Source organism: Mustela nivalis, assembly GCF_964662115.1.
Source record: "Mustela nivalis genome assembly, chromosome: 1".
In the NCBI taxonomy this organism is placed as follows: domain Eukaryota; kingdom Metazoa; phylum Chordata; class Mammalia; order Carnivora; family Mustelidae; genus Mustela; species Mustela nivalis.
Window position 1 is genome coordinate 115,057,812 of NC_139020.1, and position 25,008 is coordinate 115,082,819.

Here is a 25,008-nt window from a genome sequence, read left to right on the forward strand (position 1 = left end):
GAGCTCTCTGCTCAGCAGGAAGCCTGCTTATCCCTCTCCCATTCCCGGGGCCTGTATTCCCTCTCTCACTGTCTCTGTGTGTGTGTGTCAAATAAATAAATAAAATCTTAATAAATAAAAAAAATAAAAGAGCTATTATAAACATTGTCAGGATTTAAGGAAAACATGAACAAATAAGGACAGAAATGAAAACTATAAAAAAATTGCTATGGACTGAATTGTTCCCCCAACATTCACGAATTCATATGGTGAAGCCTTAACTCCCACTATGACTATATATGGATGTAGGGACATAAAAGAGGTAATAAAGGTTAAATGAAGTCATAAGGGTGGGGCCCCAATCCAATATGACTACTGTGCTTCCAAGAAGAGACACCAAAGAGGTGCATGTACAAGAGAAAAGGCTATGGAGGACACAGTAAGAAGTCAATAGAAATCTGCAAGCCATGGAGAGAGATTTCAGGAGAAATCAAACCTGCGACACCTTGATCTTGGACTTCCAGCCACCAAAACTATGAGAAAAATGAAATGCCACCCAGCCTATATGTATTCTGTCATGGTAGCTGATATAGAAAACAAAGGAAGAAAGAAACGTAGATAAAATAAAATGTCCTTTTATAACCTGCACCCCACTGAGAAATACTTGAGATAGGCAGAGCACAATAACTCCTAACTTTTTTTTTTTTTTATATTTTATTTATTTGACAGAGATCACAAGTAGGCAGAATAGCAGGCAGAGAGACGGAAAAGCAGGCTCCCTGCTGAGCAGTGAGCCCGATGCGGGGCTTGATTCCAGGACCCCGAGATCATGACCTGAGCTGAAGGCAGAGGCTTTAACCCATTGAGCCACCCAGGCGCCCCACTCCTAACTGTCTTAATGTTAATGCTTTGCTGGAGGAGTGGGGGGAACAACCCTAGTTTGACAATAGCAAGGCCTCCAGGAACCTGTGAGTCTTCTTTAGCATATTAAAGTCATTTTTTTTTTAAGATTTTATTTATTTATTTGACAGAGAGAAATCACAGGTAGATGGAGAGGCAGGCAGAGAGAGAGAGGGAGGGAAGCAGGCTCCCTGCCGAGCAGAGAGCCCGATGTGGGACTCGATCCCAGGACCCTGAGATCATGACCTGAGCCGAAGGCAGTGGCTTAACCCACTGAGCCACCCAGGCACCCCCATATTAAAGTCTTTTTAGAATGTCCCTTATCTTCACTTTCCCCAACCCCAAAGTATATAATCAGTTACTACTCACAATCCTGAAGTGTTAGCCATGCTTTCTGCTCAGGAGTCCGGTCCCCTTGTTTTAATAAAACCACCTTTTTGCGCCAGAGATGTCTCAAGAATTCTTTCTTGCCTATTGGCTCCAGACACTACTCCAAAAATCACATCGATAGCCCCAGAAGACTGACACATATGGCTAAACCACAATTTATCTACCTACTCATCAATTGATGGGCAACATTTTGGTTGTTTCCACTTTTTGTTTATTATGACTAATGCTGCTACAAATATTCATTATAAGTTTTTACAGCATATTTTGATCAACAGTGTTGGGTATAGTTTACATAATTTTTTTTTAAGATTTTATTTATTTATTTGACAGACAGAGATCACAAGTAGGCAGAGAGGCAGGCAGAGAGAGAGGAGGAAGCAGGCTCCCTGCTGAGCAGAGAGCCCGATGTGGGACTCGATCCCAGGACCCTGAGATCATGACCTGAGCCGAAGGCATCGGCTTAACCCACTGAGCCACCCAGGCGCCCCTAGTTTACATAATTTTAAAAGTTAAGTATATAGCTCACTGAGTTTTAGCAAACCTTTGTCCGAATAATTATCACAGAACCAGTATCTCTCATGATAGGTAAGTTTTGCCTATTTTCAAACTTCAACAGAATCATACAGCATAACCTCTTGTTCTTAGCATAATGTTTTTGAAATTTGTATATTTTGTTGTATTTATCCATGGTATATTCAATTTTAATGCTGAGTAATATTGTATGAATATATCACACTTTGTCAATTGATTCACCTATTGATGGAAACTTAGCTTGTTCTAGTTCAAGCTATTATAAATACAGCTTCTATGAATATTCATATACAAATATATTGTGGATATACACTTTCATTTCTCTAGGGACACATGGCATATTAGTTTCTTAGCACTGCCATAACAAAGTACTATAAGCTGGGTGGCTGAAGCCATAAAAGAATATGTCTTAAGAATTTTCTGGAAACTAGAAGTCTGCAAACCAGGTATCATCAGTCTGAAGCCTGAGGAGAGAATCCTTTACATCTCTTAGATCAGCAAACCTTGGCATTCCATGGTTAATAGCCTCTTGGATTACAATCTGTCTTTCTCATGACACAACCGTCTACCCTTATGTGTCTCTCTCTGGGTCTTGTCTCTTCTTATGAAGACACTTATAGTCTGAACGTGACTCCCCTAAAATGTATATGTTGAAAGCTAACCCCAAAGGTTTTTAGAGGTAGGGCCTTTGTAATGTGCTGAGGTCAGGAGGGTGGAGGCCTAGTGAAAAGGATTAGTGCCTTACAAAAGAGACTCAAGAGAGATCCCTAGCCTCTTGCATCATGTGAGGATACAACAGGGAGATAGCAGCTACGGAAATAGGAAAACAGCCCTCACCAGAAGGCAGTCAAGCTGGTGCCTTGATCTTGGATTTTCCAGCCTCCAGAACTGTGAAAAATAAATTCCTGGGGCAGCTGGGTGGATCAGTGGGTTAAAGCCTCTGCCTTCAGCTCGGGTCATGATCCCAGGGTCCTGGGATTGAACCCCACATCTGGCTCTCTGCTCAGCAGGGAGCCTGCTTCCTCCGTCTCTCTTGCCCTCTGCCTCTCTGCCTGCTTGTGATCTGTCTGTTAAATAAATAAATTAAAAAGCTTAAACTAAATAAATAATAAATTCCTGTGTTTATTTACTTTTTTTTAAAAGATTTTATTTATTTGAGAGAGAGAATGAGAGATGGAGGGAGCACACATAGAGGGAGAAGCAGGCTCCCCACTGAGAAAGGAGCCCAATGCAGGGACCCAGGTGTCCCAATTCCTGTGTTTATAAGCTACCAGGCCTGTGATATATATTTTTTAATAACAGCCTAAAAGAACTAAGACAATACTAGTCATATTGGAGTAAGGGCCCACCCTACTCCAATCTTACCTTTCTTATTTATGAATGTCTTTTTATTTCACCTTCAATTTTGCAGGATATTTTTGTTGGATAGAGAACTATAGGTTGATAGTTTTTTCCCCTGTGTTTTTGTTTTGTTTAATTGTATTGTTTCTGATGGGAAATCATCAGTAACGTTTATTTTTGTTTCTCTGTATTTAATGAATCTTTTTTTCCTTTGGTGCTTTTAAGATGTTCTCTTCATCATTATCTTTCAACAATTTGATTTTGATGTGCTTTAGTATGGTTTTTTCTTTCCAGCTTTATTGGCAAAATTATAAGATATTTAAAGTGCTCAATGTGATGATTTGTAAGACACACACATTGTAAAAGGATTCTGCCCATCTAGTTAATTATCACATCCATCACCACACATATTTCTTTTTTTCCCCCAGTGAAGACACTTAATTTCTACCCTCTTAGCAAATTTCAGTTATGCAAGAAAGTGTTATCAACTAGGCATCTTTGACATGCTTTTCCATCTTAATATATGTATATGAAGAAGAAGCCCAAGCAGCAGCATATACATACACTGCTTGATGACTTTGAACTTCTTGGACTTATATGTGTCGTATTTGGACACATTTCTTCTATCAAGTATTTTTTTCTACCTCCTCCCTCTCTTTCCAGAATTCTAATATATACATATATTAGAATTCTTGATATTGTCTCACAGTCTACTGAGCTTTTTTTTAAAGGATTTTATTTATTTATTTGATAGACAGAGATCACACGTAGGCAGAGAGGCAGGCAGAGAGAGAGAGGGGAAGCAGGCTCCCCCACTGAGCAGAGAGTCTGATGCGGGGCTCGATCCCAAGACTCTGGGATCATGACCTGAGCCCAGGACCCTGGGATCATGACCTGAGGCTTTAACCCACTGAGCCACCCAGGTGCCCCTCTACTGAGGCTTTGTTAATTATTTTTGAGCCTTACTTCTCTGTACTTCAGTTTAAAGAGTCTTTATTGCTCTGTCTTCAGATTCATTGATCTTATTTTCTTATAAGGACACTAGTCATATTGGATTAGGCCTCTACACTTACAACCTCATATAACCTTAATTATCTCTTTAAAAGTCCCTATTTCCAAATACAGTCACAATGGGTTTCAGTATATGAATTCTGGGGGATACAATTCAGTCCACTGCATGGCATAATGAAATATTATTCAGCAATAAAAAGGAACAACATACAGATATGTACTATAATGTGGATGAGTCTTGGAAACATTATGCTAAGAAAAAGAGGCAGTCCCAAATAACTGTATATTGTATGATCCTACTTACATGAAATATCCAGAACAAAAAAATCTATAGAGACTGTAAGGGCCTATTTAGCCAGAGCGGCCCTACCTCGGTTGAACAGCCATTTTGTTGTTTATGCAGTAAAACTTAAATTGACCTTGCCCCCCCAGGGGAACTTACTTAAAATCAAGTCTGGGAAACCAGTCCCAGGTAACAGCCCAAATACAAGGGTGGGTCAGGTTAGGTGGAGACATTCAATCAGTGGGGGCGCATACTGTCTCCTAGCTACCAAGGTGATAGGCTAGTTTCCATAGCTACTATGGGGTGAATTGTAATTCACCTAGTGCTGGGGCAGCAGGTAGAAGGGTTAGGAAGGAATGGGGAGTGACTACTGATGGGCACAGGGTTTCTTTTTGTAATGATGTCAATGTTCAGCATTGATTATGGTGATGGTTGCACAGCTCTGTGAATATGCTAAAAACTCTTGAATTGCACATTTAAAATGGGTCAATTATATGATATGCAAATTATACCTCAATAAAGCTATTAAAATAACACACTGCATGATTCCATTTACAAAAAGGTTTAAAAATGGGCAAAACTAACCTATGCTGAGACATAGTAGTTGATTAGGGAGCAAAAGGCCATCTGAGGACAAAGCACAAACTGACAACCTGCAAACACCCATCCCCACTCCTGGGTGGGATATGTGTGAGGTTTCATCAGTAAACTCCCAACTATCTTAATGTCAATGCTTTACTAGAGGGGAAAATAACCCTAACTTGACAATGGCAAGGCCTCCAGTATCTTCAATATCTTGTAGGTCTTCTTTAGCACATGTAAGTTCTTTTGCAAATCTCCCTTAACTCCCCCAATTCCAAGTATATAATCAGTCATCCCCCATAACCCTAATGCAGCAACTCTTTCTGCCCAGGGGTCCTGTCCCTGTGCTTTAAGAAACCCACCATTTTGCACCAAAGATGTCTTGAGAATTTTTTCTTGGTTATTGGTTCCGGACCTTACCCCACCAAACCTCACCAACATTCCAAAACCACATCAGTAGTTATGTTTTGGGAAGAGAGGGAGAGCAATAATTGGGAGGGCCCCTGAATACCATGCCAATTCTGGCATGTTGGCCATATTTTATTTCTTGATTTGGGCTAAAGTTACATGAAGGTGTTCACTCTGTGATAAATCTGAAAGGAAAAGCACCATTTCCTCTCTATACTCAATACTTCTGACACCAGATGTGTGGGATTTTCTACACCAAGCCGTTCTCCAGTTCTTGGAAGACCCTGGAGAGGTGTCCTACAATTTAATGCAATTCTAAAACTAACCCCCAAGAGTTAGCACAGACCCTGCAAGGTAAGGACTTAGTCCCTCAAGACTGTCCCCACTTCAAAAACCAATTGTTAAGTCCCAAGTTGTCAGGTTCCCATTGCCCTCTCTTCAAACTGGATAATTAGTTAGAATGGCTCATAGAGCCAGGGAAATAGTTTAGTGTTATTACTGATTTATTACAAAGGATATACTAAAGAACATAAACGAAGAGCCAAATGAGAGATACATAAGGGGAGGTCCAGAAGGGTCCTGAGCATAGGAGCTTCTGTCTCTGTGGAGATTGGGGTACATCACTCACTCTCCTGACCTATGGATGTGTTCTTGTTCACCAACCGAGAAGCTCTCCAAACCCTTTTAGTTAGGATTTTTTTTTTTTTTTTGGAGGTTTCATTAGAGTAGGCATGACTGATAAAGTGTTGGCCATTAGTGATTAATTTAAACTCCAGCCCTTTTCCCTGGGGTGAGGAGTGGGGCTGAAAATTCCAACTCTATAATCACTGGTGGTTCACTTGCTACCAGCCCTTATCCTTGGGGACTTGCTTAAAAATTCCCTCATTACCATAAACTCAGGTGTGGTTGAAAGGGGCTTTTTATAAATAACAGAAGGCACTCCTTTCGCTTGTATCACTCTGGAGCTGTTTTTCACCTGTTTTGGGAGCTGGAGACAGAAAACATAACAGATGTTCTTATGATTCTTATCACTTAAATTAACCAAGAGTTTTATTAGCTCTGTGCCCAGAACTGGGACAAAAAACAAATATAAATTTCTTATTATATCACATCATAGTCATCAAGCTTATGATATACAGCTTTCTGTGTATATGTAAATTTACTTCAATTTTTAAAATGTCATTAATTGGGGCACGTGGGTGAGTGGCTCAGTTGGTTAAACAGCTGACTCAATTCTCACTCTGGTCATGATCTCAGGGTCATGATATAGAGCCCTATGTCAGGCTCCACATTTAGCAAGAAGTCTACTTCAGGAATTCTCTCACTCTCGGCCCCTCCCCGCCCTGCTCGCTCTCTAAAATAAATAAATAAATCTTTAAAAAAGTAAAAGTAAAATGTCTTTATTAATTTTTAAAAATGCAGTAGACTTGAAGTAGGTAAACCATGTGTATGTCTTTTTTAGCTGTTTCTTAATGGAAGCTTCTATAAGAACTCCACTACCTATGAATGTACCTATATGTGTAAAATAAAATTGAAACTAACACACATTTTGGGATTAATAGCTGCTCTAACTGGTAGGACCTGCTAAGGTTCTTTGAGATTAATGCTTGAACAAGAAATGTGACACAGATAGTAAGGGTGTAGTCTTAATTTAGCTTACCCTAGAGCAGGACCTACGATGAGAATTGCACAGATTCACACAAAGGAGATTTGAGGTGATTCCAGAAAGCACATACAGTACAGAAGTAGAAAAATGAGACAGCGAAGGGAAGGAACCTGACACAAAGTACACTAACCCCTCCAAAGGTTTTTTGCTACTGCTATGATCCCCATTTTATAAATATAGAAATAGGGGCTGAGAGATATTAATATAAGGGCCCACTTAGCCAGGGCGACTCCATCTTGGTTGAACAGCCATTCTGTTGTTTGTGCAGTAAAACTTAAACTGACCCTGCCCCCCACCCCTAGAGGAACTTACTTAGAAGCAAGTCTGGGAAACCAGTACTGGTCAGGTCAGGTGGAGATAACAGAGCCTGAATACAAGGATGGGTCAGGTCATATCGCCCTCGCCCCGCAAGGACCTTCTCTTTCTTTCCGCAAGTCTACACACTTATATACGCTTACATGACCAGTCAGTGAGCAGGGTACAGGAGGGAGCGAATCAGGCTGTGCACCTAAACGAACAACTTCGCTAGCAACCAATGCTGTTTACTTCCTCTTTGGGCGTTTCGCTTAGTCTCACGAGGCAATCCTAACCTGGCAACTAGCCAGGCGCCATCTTTTAATGGCGGAGGCCGCCCTGGCCAGGGGCCTGCCTCTGACAAGGTCAGGTGGAAACAATCTCATTGGCCAGGTTCAACCATATGGCCTTTGCTCTATAAAAACTAGTCTGTGAAGCTAGGGGTCGTTGCTTTCTCCATAAGGGCCTGACCGAATCAGTTTGATTCTCCATACTGGCGCGAAATAAAGCTTTGCATCAGTCGAGCCCAAAAATAGTTCAGCCTGTAGGACACTAAACCAGGTTTTAGAAACTGGAATCTAGAAGTAAGGGAGAAGGAAACATAAGCAGGTAGCAAGCAAATGGAGTGATGGCCTAGAATCAGTACAGTTGTCTGGATCTTGTTTTTATATGGTGACTGGGCCAGCTGCAGGGTTGAGTCTGGCGATAGAACTGATAAAATGTATAGAATTCTCTTTCTAGGGGTACCTGGGTGGCTCAGTGGGTTAAAGCCTTTGCCTTCAGCTCTGGTCATGGTCTCAGGATCCTGGGATCAAGCCTCATGTCGGGCTCTCTGCTCTGTGGGGAGCCTGCTTCCTCCTCCTCCTTTCTCTCTGCCTGCCTGTCTGCCTACTTGTGATCTTTGTCTGTCAAATAAATAAATAAAATCTTTTAAAAAAAAAGAATTCTCTTTCTATAATACAAGCTCAGACATTATATAGTCTGTATAAACTCACTAATTAAGGAACTTCTTTCTCTGACTGTTGTAGTAAGTATCTGGACTGCATACATCTTTCTTAATATTGCACTATGAGTAAAAGCGCAAAATGGACAAAACCAGGTTGGCAGCCCCAGGAACAAAGTATCATTTTAACAAATTCTATTTCTTTGCACATGTGCTACTGTTAAAAGAACTCTTAGGGCAAGATGGCTGTTAGTAAACTTGCTAATGGTAACTTAATCTCTAGCAAAAACTCCTGGATCTTTTCCCTGAGTTAGAAGCCTCTGAAATTAACATGGGGCGCCTGGGTGGCTCAGTGGGTTAAGCCGCTGCCTTCGGCTCAGGTCATGATCTCAGGGTCCTGGGATCGAGTCCCGCATCGGGCTCTCTGCTCAGCAGGGAGCCTGCTTCCCTCTCTCTCTCTCTGCCTGCCTCTCCATCTACTTGTGATTTCTCTCTGTCAAATAAATAAATAAAATCTTTAAAAAAAAAAAAAAAAAAAGAAGCCTCTGAAATTAACATTACTCTGTTTGGTATCTATACTTTGAGTTCAGTACTGAAAGTATAGTTCTCAAAGAATTCGATTGTTAGTACAGGATTCAGCTCTATAATATAGGGCAACCCTTGCTGCAGCTTTAGAGGTTTGTTGTCTTCAGGTGTTGGTTTTAGCAGAGCAGAGTCCTATTTATTTGCTGGTACTTCTGTTCAGCTTTTATTTTTTTTTAATATTTTATTTATTTATTTGTTAGAGAGAGAGAGAGAGCAAGCACAGGCAGACAGAGCAGCAGGCTCCCTGCCAAGCAAGGAGCCCGATGTGGGACTCGATCCCAGGACACCGGGATCATGACCTGAGCCAAAGGCAGCTGCTTAACCCACTGAGCCACCCAGGCGTCCCTCTGTTCAGCTGTTGAGCACAGCATTCTTTCAAAGATCTATGCCCTGCAACAAAAAGCAGGAAGGGATACAGGCTACAGCTTTGTTATAAAAAAAAAAAAAAAAAAAAAAAAAAGTTTTGTGGGGGCGCCTTGGTGGCTCAGTGGGTTAAAGCCTCTGCCTTCGGCTCAGGTCATGATCCCAGGGTCCTGGGATTGAGACCCACATCAGGCTCCCTGCTCAGTGGGGAGCCTGCTTCCCCCCTCTCCCTACTTGCCTTTCTGCCTACCTGTGATCTCTGTCTGTCAAATAAATAAATAAAATCTTAAAAAACAAAAAAGAAGTTTTGTGGGAGGAAATATTTGAAAAAGACACAACTGATAAGAAAGAAAGAAAGAAAGAAAGAAAGAAAGAAAGAGACACAACTGATAAATATGCCAAGAACCCTTAAAACTCAATAATAAGAAATAAGCTGATTTTTTAAAAAGGGCACAACAACAAAAAAATTTTTTTTAAATAAAAAATAAAAAGGGCAAAACACCTGGACAGACACTTCACCAAAGAAGATATGCAGATGGCAAGTAAGCCATGAAGCTTAACATCATTTGTCATTGGGGAAATGCAAATTAAAACAATAACATAGAACTACACATCTATTCAAATGGCCAAAATCCAAAACAGTGACAACACCAAGTGTTGGCAAGGATGAGAAGCAACAAAAACTATCATTCACTGCTGGTAGAAATGTGGAATGGTACAGCCACTTTGAAAGACAGCTTGGCAGTTTCTTACAAACATAAACATCCTCTTAACCATGTAATCCAGCAATCATGCTCCTTGGTATTTACTCAAATGAACTGAAAACTTAGGCCCCTACAAAAACCTGCACATGGATGTTTATAGCAGTTTCATTAATAATTGCCAAAACTTGGAAATATTCAAGATTTTTCTAGGAGGTGAATGAATAAAGAAATTGTGGCACATCCAGACAATGAAATATTAATTCAGCACCAAAAAGAACTGAGCTATCAAGCCATGAAAAGACATGGAGGAAACTTAAATGCATAGAATGAGTGAAAGAAGTCAATTGAAAAGGCTCCATACTGTATGATTCCAGCCATATGACGTTCTGGAAAAGGTAAAAGTACAGAGACCATAAAATGATCAGTGGTTACCAGGGGTTGGGGGTGGGCAGCGGGGCAGGAAGGAGAGGTGAGTAGGCAGACCACAGAAGTTTTAGAACAGTGAAACTATTCTGTATACTATTAGAATGGTGAATACATACATGTTATTATACATTGTCAAAACCCATAGAATGGGCACCACCAAGAGTGAACCCTAATGTAAACTATGCACTTTGGAAGATAATGATGAGTCTGTATGCTCATCAGAAGTGGGTACTATAACCGCTGTGGTGAGGAGGTCTATAGTGGGGGAAGCTATGCCTGTCTGAGGGCAGGGTGATCCTGTCTGTACTTTTGGCTCTTTTGGCTGTGAGCCTAAAACTGCTTTAAAAAAACAAGTTGAGGGGGCACCTGGGTGGCTCAGTCGTTAAGTGTCTGCCTTTGGCTCAGTTCATGGTCCCGGGGTCCTGGGATCCAGCCCCACATCGGACTCCCTGCTCAGTGGGGAGCCTGCTTCTCCCTCTCCCCCTTCCTTGCCTTGAGTTCCCTCTCTCCCTGTGTCTCTGTCAAAAAAACAGATAAAATCTTTAAAACGACAACAAATTGACTAGTTAAAAAAATAGTTTGGGAAGCAATATGACAGGGGACCAGGAGGATAAGGAAGATGAACCAGGCAGATCTGGACATTATAAAAGTTTGGACTGGATAAAAGGCAATCAGGCAATCAAGGATAAAGTGATCAGCTGGTATTGTTTAGGTCTACACAGACAAGAGGTAGTCAGTGGGGGCCACCTGGGTGGCTCAGTTGGTTAAGTGTCTGCCTTCAGCTCTAGTTATGATCTCAGGGTCCTGGAATCGGTCCTGGGATTGGGCTCACTGCTCAGGGGGAATCCGCTTTTCCCTCTCCCTCTACCCCTCCTCACCCCCATTTGTGCTCTCTTTCTCTCTCTCTCTCAAATAAATAAAAATAAAATCTTAAAAAAAAAAAAAAAAAAAAGAGGTAGTCAGTGAAAGTGGTGAGAAGGGAACACATACTGGATCTGGATAGGCAGATAGGACCCAAGAGGAAACAGCACTGGCTGCAATTGGTAGGCTCTGACCCCAGAGCACAACTTTTTTTTACTCTTTGCCTTCTCCAAACATTCTTCCGGGGGTGGGGTTCCACAATGCCTTATTCTGAGCAGAAGAGAGAGATTGCAGCAAAATCAAAGTCCCCACCATTCTCTCCTTCCTTCTGTTTCATATCCTTGTCAAGGTTCTAGCCACTGATCTACCCCTAAGAAAAGCAATGAAGGGCTTCAGAAGAAACCTTCGCAAAGAGGAACCTGATACACAAAGTATCCTTCACTGAACTCTTAACTCCTTAAGAACAGAAGCCCAAAGGGAGCCTGGGTGGCTCAGTCCGTTAAATGTCTGCTTTGGGCTCTAGTCATGATTGCAGGACCGAAACCCGCATAGAGCTACTTTCTCAGTGGGGAGCCTGCTTCTTCTCTGCCTGCTGCTCCCCCTCCTTCTGCTCTCTCTGACAAATAAATAAAACCTTTAAAAAAACAAAAGAACAGAAGCCCAACTATGAAAGGCTTAATAAGGCAAAATTATGCCTTAAAATAAGCACACTAGCACGGGAATTATTCTGGGAGACGTTAATTTGGTGAGAGGTTTCTGGTTTGGGTTTCTGTCCCCATGTTTTAATAAAATGATTTTGCACCAAAAACATCTTGAGAATTCTTTCTTGGCCATTGATTCCGGACCTCGCCCCACCGAACCTCACCTGTATTCCAAAACATATCAATCCACCCATGGCAACCACTTTTCTATTTCCTGTTTCTGAGTTTGACTTTTTGTGTAGATTTCATATATAAGTGATTAACTCTGCAGTATTTGTTTTTCTCTGTTTGGCTTATTTTACTTAGCACAATGTCCTCAAGGCCCATCCACGTTGACACAACAGCTGGATTTCTTTCTTTCTGGACAGTTTAGGTTGTTCCGTAACTTGGCTATTAGGAGTAATCCTGCAAGGAACATCGGAGTGCAGATACCTCTTCTAACATCCACTTTCAATTTTTTAAAACTATATCCCCTGAAGTGAGATTGCAGGTTTATATGATTGCCACTTCTAATTTCTTAAGGAACATTCATACTTCTTTTTGTCATGTTAGTTTCTTTTCATCTGTCTGCTCTGCTGTCTTGGCTTGCTCTCTGCAGCTCCTTCCCCTCATGGTCATGGAAGGTGACTGCCGCAGTACCAGGCATGACACGAAGATTCAACAATATGAGAGATGAAGAGAGACCACTTCTACTATGTGTATGTTTTCTGTCACCAGAAAAACTTTCTTCCCAGTCACAAAAAGACAAATAGTATACAATTCCACTTATTTCAGGACTTGGAAGACTGAAATTCATAGGGACAAAAAGTAGAGTGGTGGTTTCAGGGACTGAGAGGGGAGAATGTGGAGCTGGTATTTAATGGGTATAGAGTTTCAGCTGGGGAGGATGAAAATGTTCTGGAGAAGGCTGCTGGTGATGGCTGGGCCACAGGATAAACATGCTTAACACCACAGAGCCATACACTTCAAATAGTAAAAAGTGGTTGAGTTTTGCTTTTTTGTTTTAAGATTTTATTTTTTCAGGGGCACCTGGGTGGCTCAGTAGTTAAGCAAGTGCCTTCAGCTCAGGTCAGGATCCTGAGGTCCTGTGATCGAGCCCCATGGTAGGCTCTCTGCTTCTCCTCCCTCTGCTTCTCCCCCTGCTTGTGCTCTCTCTCTCTCTCTGTCAAATAAATAAATGATTTTATTAAGATTTTATTAAATGTTGTTGTTTCCTCACATGAATTTTTTTAAAAAGATTTTATTTATTTGACAGAGAGCACAAGTAGGCAGAGAGGCAGGCTCCCCACTGAGCAGAGAGCCCGACCGTGGGGCTCAATCCCAGGACCCCAGGATCATGACTTGAGCCGAAGGCAGAGGCTTTAACCCACTGAGCCAACCAGGTGCCCCCTCACATGAATTTTTTGCTTAAAGCATATCCACCCATTGTTTCCTGACCACATCATCTACTTTGCCTTTGTGATTTTGCTCACAATGATGAGGGAACAGAAGGCTGGCTGAGAACAAAGCAAAAGGCTGACACCCTGAAACCTTCCCCCACTCCCATTCCTGGGTGGGATATATTGTGACATTCTTTAGGAGTCTCCCAACTATCTTAATGTTAATACCTTGCTAGAGGAAAAAACCTTGACAATGACAAGGCCTCAAGGCATCCGGTATCCTGTAGGTCCTCTTTAGCATATGAAAGTTCTATTGAAACCTCCCTTTTTCCTTACTGCCTCCAACCCGGTAATATATAACCTGCCACCCCTCACAACCCCAAGGCAGCAGCTCTTTCTGCCCGTGGGTCCTGTCCGTGTGCTTTAATAAATCATCACTTTGCATCAAAGATGTCTCAAGAATTCTTTCTTGGTCTTCAGCTCCGCACCTCACCCCACCGAACCTCACCTCTTTTTTTTTTTTTTTAAAGATTTTATTTATTTATTTGACTGACAGAGATCACAAGTAGTCAGAGGGACCGGCAGAGAGAGAGGAGGAAGCAGGCTCCTTGCTGAGTGGAGAGCCCGATGCAGGGCTCAATAATCAAAGACCTACTTTTCCTTTAAGGCTAAGCTCAATTTCTACCTTCAATGTTAGCATTTCTCAATTATCCAAGGATTTAGTGATGTTAGGTCCATGGTCAAAGGAGCAAGACTGATAAAAAGCAAAGGTCAAGCAAAGCTTTATTTCGCGCCAAACATCGAGAATCAAACTGACCGGCCCAGGCCGTCTCTTGCAAAGAGGCGACCACTCTCTGCCTTACAGACTAGCTTTTAAGGGCAAAGGCCATGTGGTTGGGCCTGGCCATACACAGGTGGCCAATGAGATTGTAACACACAGAAAGCTGCACAGTCCTGCTAGGTCACACGTAAGTGACCAATTGAATTACAATTTTCCCTATGTAGATATTTGAACTAGCCTATCACCTTGGTCAGAATGGGCACCCAAGGGCACCTGGGTGGCTCAGTGGGTTAAGCCGCTGCCTTCGGCTCAGGTCATGATCTCAGGGTCCTGGGATCGAGTCCCACATCGGGCTCTCTGCTCAGCAGGGAGCCTGCTTCCCTCTCTCAGTCTCTCTCTGCCTGCCTCTCTGCCTACTTGTGATCTCTGTCTGTCAAATAAATAAATAAAATCTTTAAAAGAAAAAAGAATTGGCACCCAAAAGGTACCCAAAGGGTGGGGCACATACTCCTCGGTAGCTAGGAGACAGTATGTGCCCCCACTGATTGAATACCTCCACCTGGCCTGACCCACCCTTGTATTTGGGCTTTGTTACCTGGGACTAGTTTCCGGGACTTGTTTTTAAGTAAGTTCCCTGGGCTGGGGGGATGGGGGGGGGGAACAGTGTCAGGATGGAACTGCTCTAGCTAAATAGGCGCTTATAGTGACTTACTCTAATCTATGATTTTTATGGTCTGTACCTATTTGGTGCACAACCTTTTATATGCATTTTCTTTTTAAGTGTATGTCCTACCTTCCCAATTAGAGTTTAAACACATTGAATTCAGGGGTCCTGTTTTATGTCTGTTTTTATTTTGTTACATATTTATGTACATACATATATATGTATGTATGTGTGTATGTATGTATTTATTTTTAAGGATTTATTTGAGGGAGAGAAAGAGCATGCCAGCAGGGTGAGGGGCAAAGGGAGAAGCAGACTCCCCTCTGAGCAGGGAGCCTGATGCAGGGCTCCATTCTGGAACTCCCAGATCATGACTTGAACAGAAGGCAGACCCTTAACCAACCAAGCCATCCAGGAACTCTTGTTTTTATTTTCAATACTTAATCCAATACTAGAAACTCTCAATATTTATTATTTTTTGAGGATGATTAGATTTTTGGCATTGATATAATACTACATATAAGGTCAGGAGATCTCTTTAAACTTAATTTAAGATTATAGTTGAATAATTAAGCTGTTAAAATTTGAGAGTAATATTTCCATCAAATTTAATCCTCGTATATATCCATATATACATTTCCTGGAATACACGCAGAGCCATGATTACATCTTGTTTGTTGATGTACTATGGCTCACTTTACAAAAGCAAATATTACAGTGCGTTCTAGGACACCTGTGCTCACTCGATGAGTTCTTTGAAACTATATTTGGATATACAAGCTATTAAAAGCTTCTTGTACTGAGTGACCTTTCAGACAGAATTTAGATCAAATACTCATCCTGCCGCTGCCTGTTGCTGTGTGGAAGACAACAGAAAACCCTGGATTCAAACCTCCACTAGGTTTTTGTTTTCCTTATTTTGTTTCCTTTCATTTTGCCTTAAGAAGATGAACAATGAAACCACAACCCTGATATCCTTGAAGGAGGCGATGAAAAGGTTCCTAAGGGCTCCAGGGAGGGAGCAAGCATTGTCTGCTTTTACTGGGAAGATGGGTAAGAGAAGAATAAAGAATAAAAACAGGCAAAGAACTATAGATATGCTAATTAGAATTCTATCTCTGTTTAAAGTGGTTTAAGTTTAAACCACTTTATATTTTTTAAGTTAAAAAATATAAATTAATAATAAAAATTATTTCCATTCCAGGTGACTTCATTCAATTAATGCATGTGCTATATTCTAGGTATACAAAATAAGTAAAACATGTTTTCTGTCCTCAAGGAGTTCAAAGCCTATAGGGAGACCATAAGTATTCAAAAATACTAGAATTTAATGTGATTTTCCTAAAGAGCCCGGAGGACAGGAAGAAAGGATCAATTAATTTTGCCTTTTATACTCGGAAAAGGAACCCTTTATAGAGAGACATTTAAGCTAGATCTTAAAGTGTGAGTAAAGGGTTATGAGAAAGAAAAATATGGGAAGGAATTCTGGGGTGAGGAAAAGTATATGGAAGCCACAGATCCCTGGAATCCCATGCTCTTTTCAGTCAGCTGCTAGATGTCTCACGTGATTAGTGACTAGGCTATGAAAGGACTGGCAGAAGATAAGAGCAAAGGTTAAAGGTTTTATGTTTATCCTCCTGAAGATACCGAGTTTGGCTCTAACTGTATCAACAGGCAACATGGATAATCGGTTGAGTTACATGAACAGAATTATGTTTCAGAAGCACATTTCTAGGGATGCTTAGGTGGCTCAGTCAGGTAAGTGTCTGCCTTCGGCTCAGGTCATGATCCCACGGTCTTGGAATTAAGTCCCACATTGGGCTCCTTGTTCAGTGGGGAGGTTGCTTCTTCCTCTGCCTGCCCCTCCCCCGCTTGTGCTTTTTCTCCTTCTCTCTCTCTCTCTCACACTGAAAAATAAAGAAATTAAAAAAAAATTTTTTTTTTAAGAAACATTTTAGGGTCTCTGCGTGGCTCAGTCGGTTAAGTGTCCACCTTCGGCTCAGGTCATGATCCCAGAGTCCTGGGATGGAGTCCTGCATGCATCAGGCTCCCTACTTCTCCCTCTCCTCTCTGCTCCTCCTCCTCTCTCTCTCTTAAATAAATAATAAAGTCTTTTAAAAATGGCAACAGCATATTTCTAGAGGATGGATTAGTAGTAGCTAATTGAAGAGAAATTGAAAGCAAGGATTCAGTTAGGCTACTGCAATCCTAGGTCAAAGTGTAAGATAGTTATTAACTGGCTCAGTGGTGATAGAGATGAAGGGATAATTTAGAGGCATTAATGGAGAGGGAGAAAAAAAAAGGTAAAAATTATTCTGAGATTTTTAGTTCAAGTAATTGAATAGATGGTGGTATCACTAATCTGGGGAATTGTAGAAAACAGACTTGAATTTGAAGACATGTGGTTTAGGATTTATTTGGAAAGGTATGGGAATGCTTTTTGGTGAGAGGCTTCCAAAAAAACTGTTAACAATTGTGAACTTTTACACTGACTTGACAAGCTGAAAATGACCTACAAGCAACATAGTCTTAAAGGTGTCAAAGTTAATACAAAACAGTATGCCAGATGACATTGCAAAACACCAAACATTTCATAGTGGGCCTTATCTGTATGTAAACAAAATATCCTGAACAGTAAGAAGATTCCACTACAGTAATTTCTGATGATGGGGGTGAGGGATAGTTGGCCTCTCAGTTTAGGACAGCTGAGTTTGACATCTCCACCCAGGTGGAGATGCACAAAACATAAAGATATGGGTCTAGCGCTTAGGAGAGATGTGGTACCTAAAGCTGAATTAGCCTTAAGATAAAGTGAGGACCAAGAAGAAAAGATGGTAAAGGACAGAACCTGGACATAGAAGAACTGGGACATAGAAGCTCAGGGACGTGGTATGTATATTAGTGTATCACTTCTTTGATGAAAAAAAAAATGCAGGGTCCTTCAGGCAACTGAGTTGTTGTTTCAGTTCCCTGTGATTCAGTTTGACGTAATTCTGGTGCCACAGCGCCCCCTGATGATTAAGGCTTTTTAGAGCTACCCAAATGCCCCTGCAGGGTTACACAGCAGCTCAGCAACTCATTCCCATCAGGGACGTCGGTCATATGAGATGTATTTTATTAGTTCTGTCTAAGGCCTTTTCTAGATATTAGGGAATAGGTGTAAAGATGTCCCAGAAATGGTCTTTTTTTTTTTTTTCAAAGTTTTTTCTAATGTATTTATTTGACAGGAAGAGGAACACAAGCAGGGAGAGTGGGAGAAGGAGGAGAAGCAGGCTTCCCACTGAGCAGAGAGCCCGAAGTAGGGCTTGATCCCAGGACTCTAGGATCCTGACCTGAGCCAAAGGCAGATGCTTAACTACTGAGCCACCCAGAAATAGTCACTCTGGGTGACTATTCTTACCTGAGAAATAGTCTCTGATTCCCTCCCTCAAACAGCTTACAATTTCATTCATGAAATGCTAACTCTAAAAATAAAGCAGGAGGTGGAGAGGGACAGATAGTGGAGGCAGTCCCTGTGAAAATTAAGTCTTTGGCTGGGTGGTCCCCGGGCAGAAAGGCTAGCGGACTCAAACAAACAGTGCAAAGTGAGCTTATCCTTGAAGGTAGGATAGGATTGGGGCAGTCAGAGTAGAGTAGAGAAATGCACCTTATTAAATACAGGTCCCAGCACTGGCTAGCTATGACATTGGGTCTCAATCCCTTGGAGACTCAATTTCTTTATCTGTTAAGCTGATTTTTTTTTTTTTTTTTAGTCATCTCTATGCCCATGTAGGGCTTGAACTCATGACATGGGGATCAAAAGTCCCACACTCTTCTGACTGAGCCCACCACGCACCCTTGGGTTTCTTTATCAGTAGAATGATAAAAATTACTGCTTCACTTCTTATGGCTGCTGTGAGAATCAAAGTAATGCTTGTATTTAAAGTACCTCTTTCTTTAAAGTAGGCTGTATGCCCAGTGTGGGTCTTGAACTCAAGACCCTGAGATTGAGAGTTACAGGCTCCATTAACTTAGCCAGACAGGTGCCCTTAAAATACTTCTGAAAGTATAAAGTACAATACAAAATCAAGAGGTGGCAGATCATTCAAGTAATTAGACCATTAAAAGTTTGGCAATATAAGGAACATAGGAATTAGGATGATGGCTAAAGAGAACGGCAAATACGAATATCTATCCGTCATCTTAAATTTAAATAGCTACCCCAATTAATAGTGATTATAAACAATATATTAGAACTTTAAGGCAAAATCTTAGTTTTGTCCCTTGTCCTAAAGTCTCCCTTGATTCTTTTATCCTATAGAGTAGACCACAAACTCCAAGGTTTAGCAGCACAGTTTAAAGAAATGGACTTCACCAAGGATAGTCTGACCCAGAGATTTGAACAGCACAGCAAGGCTTTGGCAAGCCAGGCAGCCCAGGATGAGCTGTGGAGAGCAGTTCTGGCCCCCAAGTGAGTATGCAGTGAGAAATTGGTGGAATTTTGTGGCTTTGTGAGAGCTTGCAGCAGTCTTTCTAAACTTGAATTTCAATGGATCGTGAAGAAATGCTATTTTCTGAGATCAATTCATTCAAAAAAGTTTAACTTGAGCAGCCATTCATATGCCAGCACTGTCATATACATCTTGTCACAGTGTCTCTTGTTTGCCAATGTCTTGCTTAACACAGAAATGGGTGATGCTTTTGAGAAATGTGTAGTATGAATGGCCTGAGAACTAAGCTATCCTGTATAGCGCAGGTTCTCGTTTTAAAATATTTTCTAAAATACTTTCTAAAATGGTTCTTCTCGTGGTTTTGTATCCAAGTAGAATTGTTTGTTTGTTTGTGCAGAAAGAGTTCTACTGATTAAGAAGCTCTCCACATTTTTTGTAGATTCACTTCAATGGAACTGAATATTTTATACAGCTATGTCACTGAAGTTCTCATCTGCTTGCACACTCGTGTGCTTGACAAGCTGCCAGACCTGGTGCGAGGTCTTCCCACCTTAACCTCTATCCTGAGACGAAAAGTCAAGAACCAGCGCATTGGAGTTGTGTGGGAGTCTGTCCTGGAGGAGTGTGGGCTGCAAGAAGGAGATATCACAGCACTTTGTACCTTCTTTATTGCCCATGGCCACAGGGCAGAATACTATGGTGCTAAAGTGAGACAGATGTATATCAGAGATGTCACTTTCCTAATCACTAACATGGTAAAGAATCAGGCTCTGCAGGATGGTTTGCTGAAGGCTGTTCAGATCATTGAGAAGGGAAAAGCAGTGAGGGCCCCCGAAGAGCAAAAATCATTGCTAAAAGAGTTGCTACCATCAGTCAGAAACTAATTTTGATGACCAAGAGGTTCTACTTCTAGGAATTTATCTTGCAAATGGGGGGAAAAGATGCATGTACAATTTATTACAGGTTTATTTTTATAGCAAAAGTGAGGGAAGCCTTAAATATGATAAATTGATACAATGGATACTTTTTGTGTAGCAATATTAGAGAATGAAGAAGTTCTTTGTGTAACTGTAAAATGATATGGAGTTATCACCAAGATGTATTGTTTTCAAATATTTCCTATATATTGTGAAGTAGGAAAAAAGGACAAAGGGCAAAAACATACACACACACACACACACACACACACACAAGCTAATATATCCACAAAATTCATAAACTTTTTCTGGAGAGATATATTAGAAAGTAAGAACATTGGTTGTGTCAGGAGAAAAAACAAAGAGGCTAGGGGTCAAAAGTAGGAGGAATTATTTTCACTGTTACTCCATTTTGTAAATTTTTGAATTTTGAGCCATGTGAATGTACTACATACTAAAAGACAAAAAAAAAAACAACAACAACAATGAAAACACCTAATATATATTGTATGTTGTGCATTTTTTCCTCTGGTACACTACCATAGTTATTTTACACTGGAAATGGAACTCTTACACATTGACTATGTATTAAAATATTCACCGGGGCACTTGGCTGGCTCCGTTGATAAGAGCACATGATTCTTGATCCTCAGGGTTGTAGGTTCGGGCCCCACATTGGATACAGAAATTACTTAAACATAAAATCTAAAGGGGTGCTTGGGTGGCTCAGTGGGTTAAAGCCTCTGCCTTTGGCTCAGGTCATGATCTCAAGGTCATGGGATGGAGCCTCGAATCCAGCTCTCTGCTCAGCAGGGAGCCTGCTTCCCAACCCCCCCCCCCACCTGCCTCTCTGCCTACTTGTGATCTCTGTCTGCCAAATAAATAAATAAAATCTTTAAATAAATAAATAAAATCTAAAAAATGTTTAAAAAATTATTGAACACCAAATGCCATGTACAAGGTGCTGTGAATAGCAGAAACATTTGAAAATGCAGACCCCATCTCCCAGGTAAAGGTTAAATGCTTATGCTTTATTTGAGACATACAGATTCAGATTAACCAAAATGAGGTGACACTCTGGAAGGAGTTAGGCAGAGGATTCGAAGTAATACAATATGATGTGTTACCTTGCTGGCCCCTCTTTGAAAATGAGCCATGAGACACAGCAGCTTGCTTGGTAGATAAATGCACTCAGTCTTGGAGCATCTGGTTGGCTCAGTCATTAGAGCATTTGACTCTCCATCTCAAGGTTGTAAGTTTGAGCCCCATTTTGGGTGCAGAGATTACTTAAAAGTAACATCTTGGAAAAAAAAAAAAATGCAGTCTTGACCTCTCCAGACACACTGTTTGGAGAAACCATGCCTTGGAAGGAAGATGGAAAGGGCATTTTTCTGTCATGCTCACTTAGTCTACTGTTTTCAGTTGGCTGACGTTTGTTCTGTAGAGAGTGACCCCTCCGTCCCCCCCATACTTCTAGGATGCATCATTTAAGCCCTCCCAGGAGCCAGTGAGAAGCCAGTGCCTGCCTTGCTCAGTCAGTGCTTTACTGGAATTCTGAAGTGAAGGAAGAGATTCTAGAAATGCAATAGGTCAGCATCAGGCAGAGCAAGGGACTGTGGGTCCAGAAAGTGAACAAGGCCAAGGAAAGGTAAGGAAGCACATTACATAAACATAAATATCTGAACATAGAAATCAAAATGCAAGAGTTACATAAAAAGACTACAAAAAACCCACTATCACTAAGCAATACATGACAGGGTGAGTTCAGAGGAGGGTTATCACTGTGTGATAGAGAAATACTTCCGGGAAGAGGCATACTAAATTGATCCTTCAAGTAGTCAAAACAACAAAGTAAGACATTAGGATGAATTAAGATTTCAAACTATGGCCTGAAAGCACAAGATCTGGATGCCAGTGACTAAATCATAGTTGAATGTTTTAAAAAATAATGGGAGAAGGGCAACTGTGTGGCTCAGTTGGGTGTCCATTTCTTGGTTTTAGCTCAGGTCATGATCTTGGGATCGTGGGATCCAGCCTCAAATTGGGCTCCACACTCAGCACAGAGTCAGCATGAGTTTCTCTCCTCTCTTGTGCCCATCCCCACTGCACTCATGCACTCTCTCTCTCTCAAATAAATAAATAAATCTTAAAAAAAAAACAAATAAATCTTAAAAAATCTTAAAAGAATAATGGGATATTCCACAGCAAAAAGAAAGTTGGAACTATATTAGGGAGCCTAAAATTTTAGGCTCAGGTGTTGGAAATCTAAGGAGTAATCTAAGTAGATGACAACCAAAGGTTTCCAAATTCACATTAAAACAAAACAAAAGCTCCCAAAATGTTCTACCAAGGGCCCACACCTCTTTGCTTTGGCAGCATCTAGAAACCATCTGGCCAACTTCCATGGCCTCAGCAAACCCAAAAGACCTTAAAGACTTATTTATGCAGTGATTTTTTTCTCTTCCTTTACATCTAAGTAACATTTCCTCAAAAAACTCAGGCCTGCTTTTCATTGTTTTTTAAAAAAAAATTCTTATTGTGATAAAATACATACAACATAAAATTTACCCTCTAAACCACTTTTAAGTGGACAGTTCAGTGTAGTATATACATTCATAATATTGTGCAACCATCACTACCGTCCATCTGAAAATAAACTCTGTACCCATTAAACAATAACTCTCCTGGCCCTTGGCAACCATCATTCTATTTTCTGTCTCTCAGCTTTGTTCTGAAGTACTAGGGATTGGTCTATTTAATCCCCATGGTTTTTCTAGCGAAAACCTACTTTTTTTTTTTTTTTTTAAGATTTTCTTTATTTGACAGAGAGAGAGAGAGAGACAGCTAGAACACAAGGGAACACAAGCAGAAGGAGAGGGAGAGGAGAAGCAGGCTTCCCGCAGAGCAGGGAGCCTGATGTGGGGCTCGATCCCAGGACTCTAGATCATGACCTGAGCTGAAGGTAACTGCTTAACAACTGAGCCACCCAGGTGCCCTACTTTTTTTTAAATTTAAAAAAATTTAAGTAATCTTTACACCCAATGTGGGGCTCACGCTCATATGAGATCAAGAGTCACATGCTCCATCTACTGAGCCAGCCAGGCATCCCAAAACCTACTTTTATCATAGAATTCAAAACAGTAGGATCAGGTGTCAGGACAAGAACTTAGTATCAAAGTGAAAAAACTTATTTCAGGGGCGCTTGGGTGGCTCAGTGGGTTAAAGCCTCTGCTTTGCTCAGGTCATGATCCCGGGGTCCTGGAATCGGGCCCCGCATCGGGCTCTCTGCTCAGCGGGGAGCCTGCTTCCTCCTCTCTCTCTGTCTCCTTGTGATCTCTGTCTGTCAAATAAATAAATAAAATCTTTAAAAAAAAAAAAACTTATTTCAGAATGCATAAAATGTTAAAATATTTTTTCACTTCCTTTGTAATTTTGATTGTTCTAGATTGAAATTTAATAATACAGGAGTACATCATAAATGATGCACATGACTGCTAAACCCCAGGACTGAGGCAGCCTGTAGTTTGTTTTCTAAGCCCTATGAAACTGCTATGGAAATGAACTGATGGTTTAAAAGGATTATCCACCACAACCAAGTGGGATTTATTCCTGGGCTGCAAGGTTGGTCCAACATCTGCAAATCAATCAGTGTGATACACTATATAAATAAAAGGACAGACAAGAACCATATGATCCTCTCAGTAGATGCAGAAAAAGCATTTGATAAAGTATAACATTCTTTCTTGATTAAAACTCTTCACAGTGGGATGCCTGGGTGGCTCAGTCGGTTAAGCATCTGCCTTCAGCTCAGGTCATGATCCCAAGGTTCTGGGATCAAGTGTCCTGCATCGGGCTCTCTGTTCAGTGGGGAGTCTGCTTCTCCCTCTGCCTGCCACTCTCTGTGTTCTCCCTGTCTCTTACAAATATACAAAAACCTTGTGCTCGCTTCGGCAGCACATATACAAATATACAAAAACCTTAAAAAAAAAAAACACACCAAAAAACCAACTCTTCACAGTGTAGGCATAGAGAGTACATACCTCAATATCATAAGAGCCATTTATGATAAACCCACAGCCAGTATCATTCTCAATAGGAAAAAACTAAGAGCTTTCCCTCTACAGACAGCAACATGGCAGGGATGTCCACTATCACCACTGCTGTTTAATATAGTACTAGAAGTCCTAGCCTCAGCAGTCAGACAACAAAAAGAAATAAAAGGCATCAGAATCAGCAAAGAAGTCAAACTCTCACTCTTTGCAGATGACATGATACTCTAAGTAGAAAACCCAAAAGACTCCACCCCAAAATTGCTAGAACTCATATAGGAATTCAGTAAAGTATCAAGATATAAAATCAATGCACAGAAATTAGTTGCATTTGATGTGGATGGAACCAGAGGGTATTATGCTAAGCAAAATTAGTCAATCAGAGCAAAACAATTATCTTGTGACCTCACTGATATGTGGAATTTAAGAAGGCGGAGAACCATAGGGGAAGAGAGGAAAAAATGAAACAAGATGAAACCAGAGAGGAAGACAATCCATAAGAGAATTTTAACCACAGGAAACAAACTGAGGGTTGCTGGGGGCGGGGTGGGGGGGGGAGGTGAAGGGATGGCAGGGATTAGTCATGGACATCAGGGAGAGTATGTGTTGTAATGTGCACTGGGTATTATATAAGACTGATGAATTGAATCACAGACCTGTACCCCTGAAACAAATAATCTTTTTTTTTTTTTTTAAGATTTTATTTATTTATTTGACAGAGAGAGATCACAAGTAGGCAGAGAGGCAGGCAGAGAGAGAGAGAGAGAGAGGAGGAAGCAGGCTCCCTGCCGAGCAGAGAGCCCGATGCGGGACTCGATCC

General features: G+C 41.1%; 2 protein-coding genes across 5 annotated transcripts in view; both read left to right on the forward strand.

The window, feature by feature from the left end:
- WDR53 (WD repeat domain 53) overlaps positions 1-12,651 on the forward strand; it is a 49,490-nt gene extending 36,839 nt beyond the window's left edge. The window contains exon 6 of the mRNA XM_082700240.1: positions 12,567-12,651. Within this exon, the coding sequence (XP_082556366.1) occupies positions 12,567-12,595 (29 nt within the window). The 3' untranslated portion in view covers positions 12,596-12,651. The remainder of the gene's footprint in view (positions 1-12,566) is intronic.
- The window catches only part of SMCO1 (single-pass membrane protein with coiled-coil domains 1), a 28,417-nt gene extending 7,775 nt beyond the window's left edge, over positions 1-20,642 (forward strand). For 2 of the 4 annotated variants that reach the window (XM_082700507.1, XM_082700508.1), the window contains exons 2-3: positions 19,093-19,242; positions 19,662-20,642. In XM_082700507.1, the coding sequence (XP_082556633.1) occupies positions 19,136-19,242; positions 19,662-20,106 (552 nt within the window). In that variant the 5' untranslated portion in view covers positions 19,093-19,135 and the 3' untranslated portion in view covers positions 20,107-20,642. Of the gene's footprint in view, positions 1-12,593; positions 12,667-15,759; positions 15,846-19,092; positions 19,243-19,661 lie in introns of those variants that run through there. The other 2 variants (XM_082700506.1, XM_082700509.1) reach the window with 2 other exon arrangements.
- Positions 20,643-25,008: the final 4,366 nt, after the last annotated feature.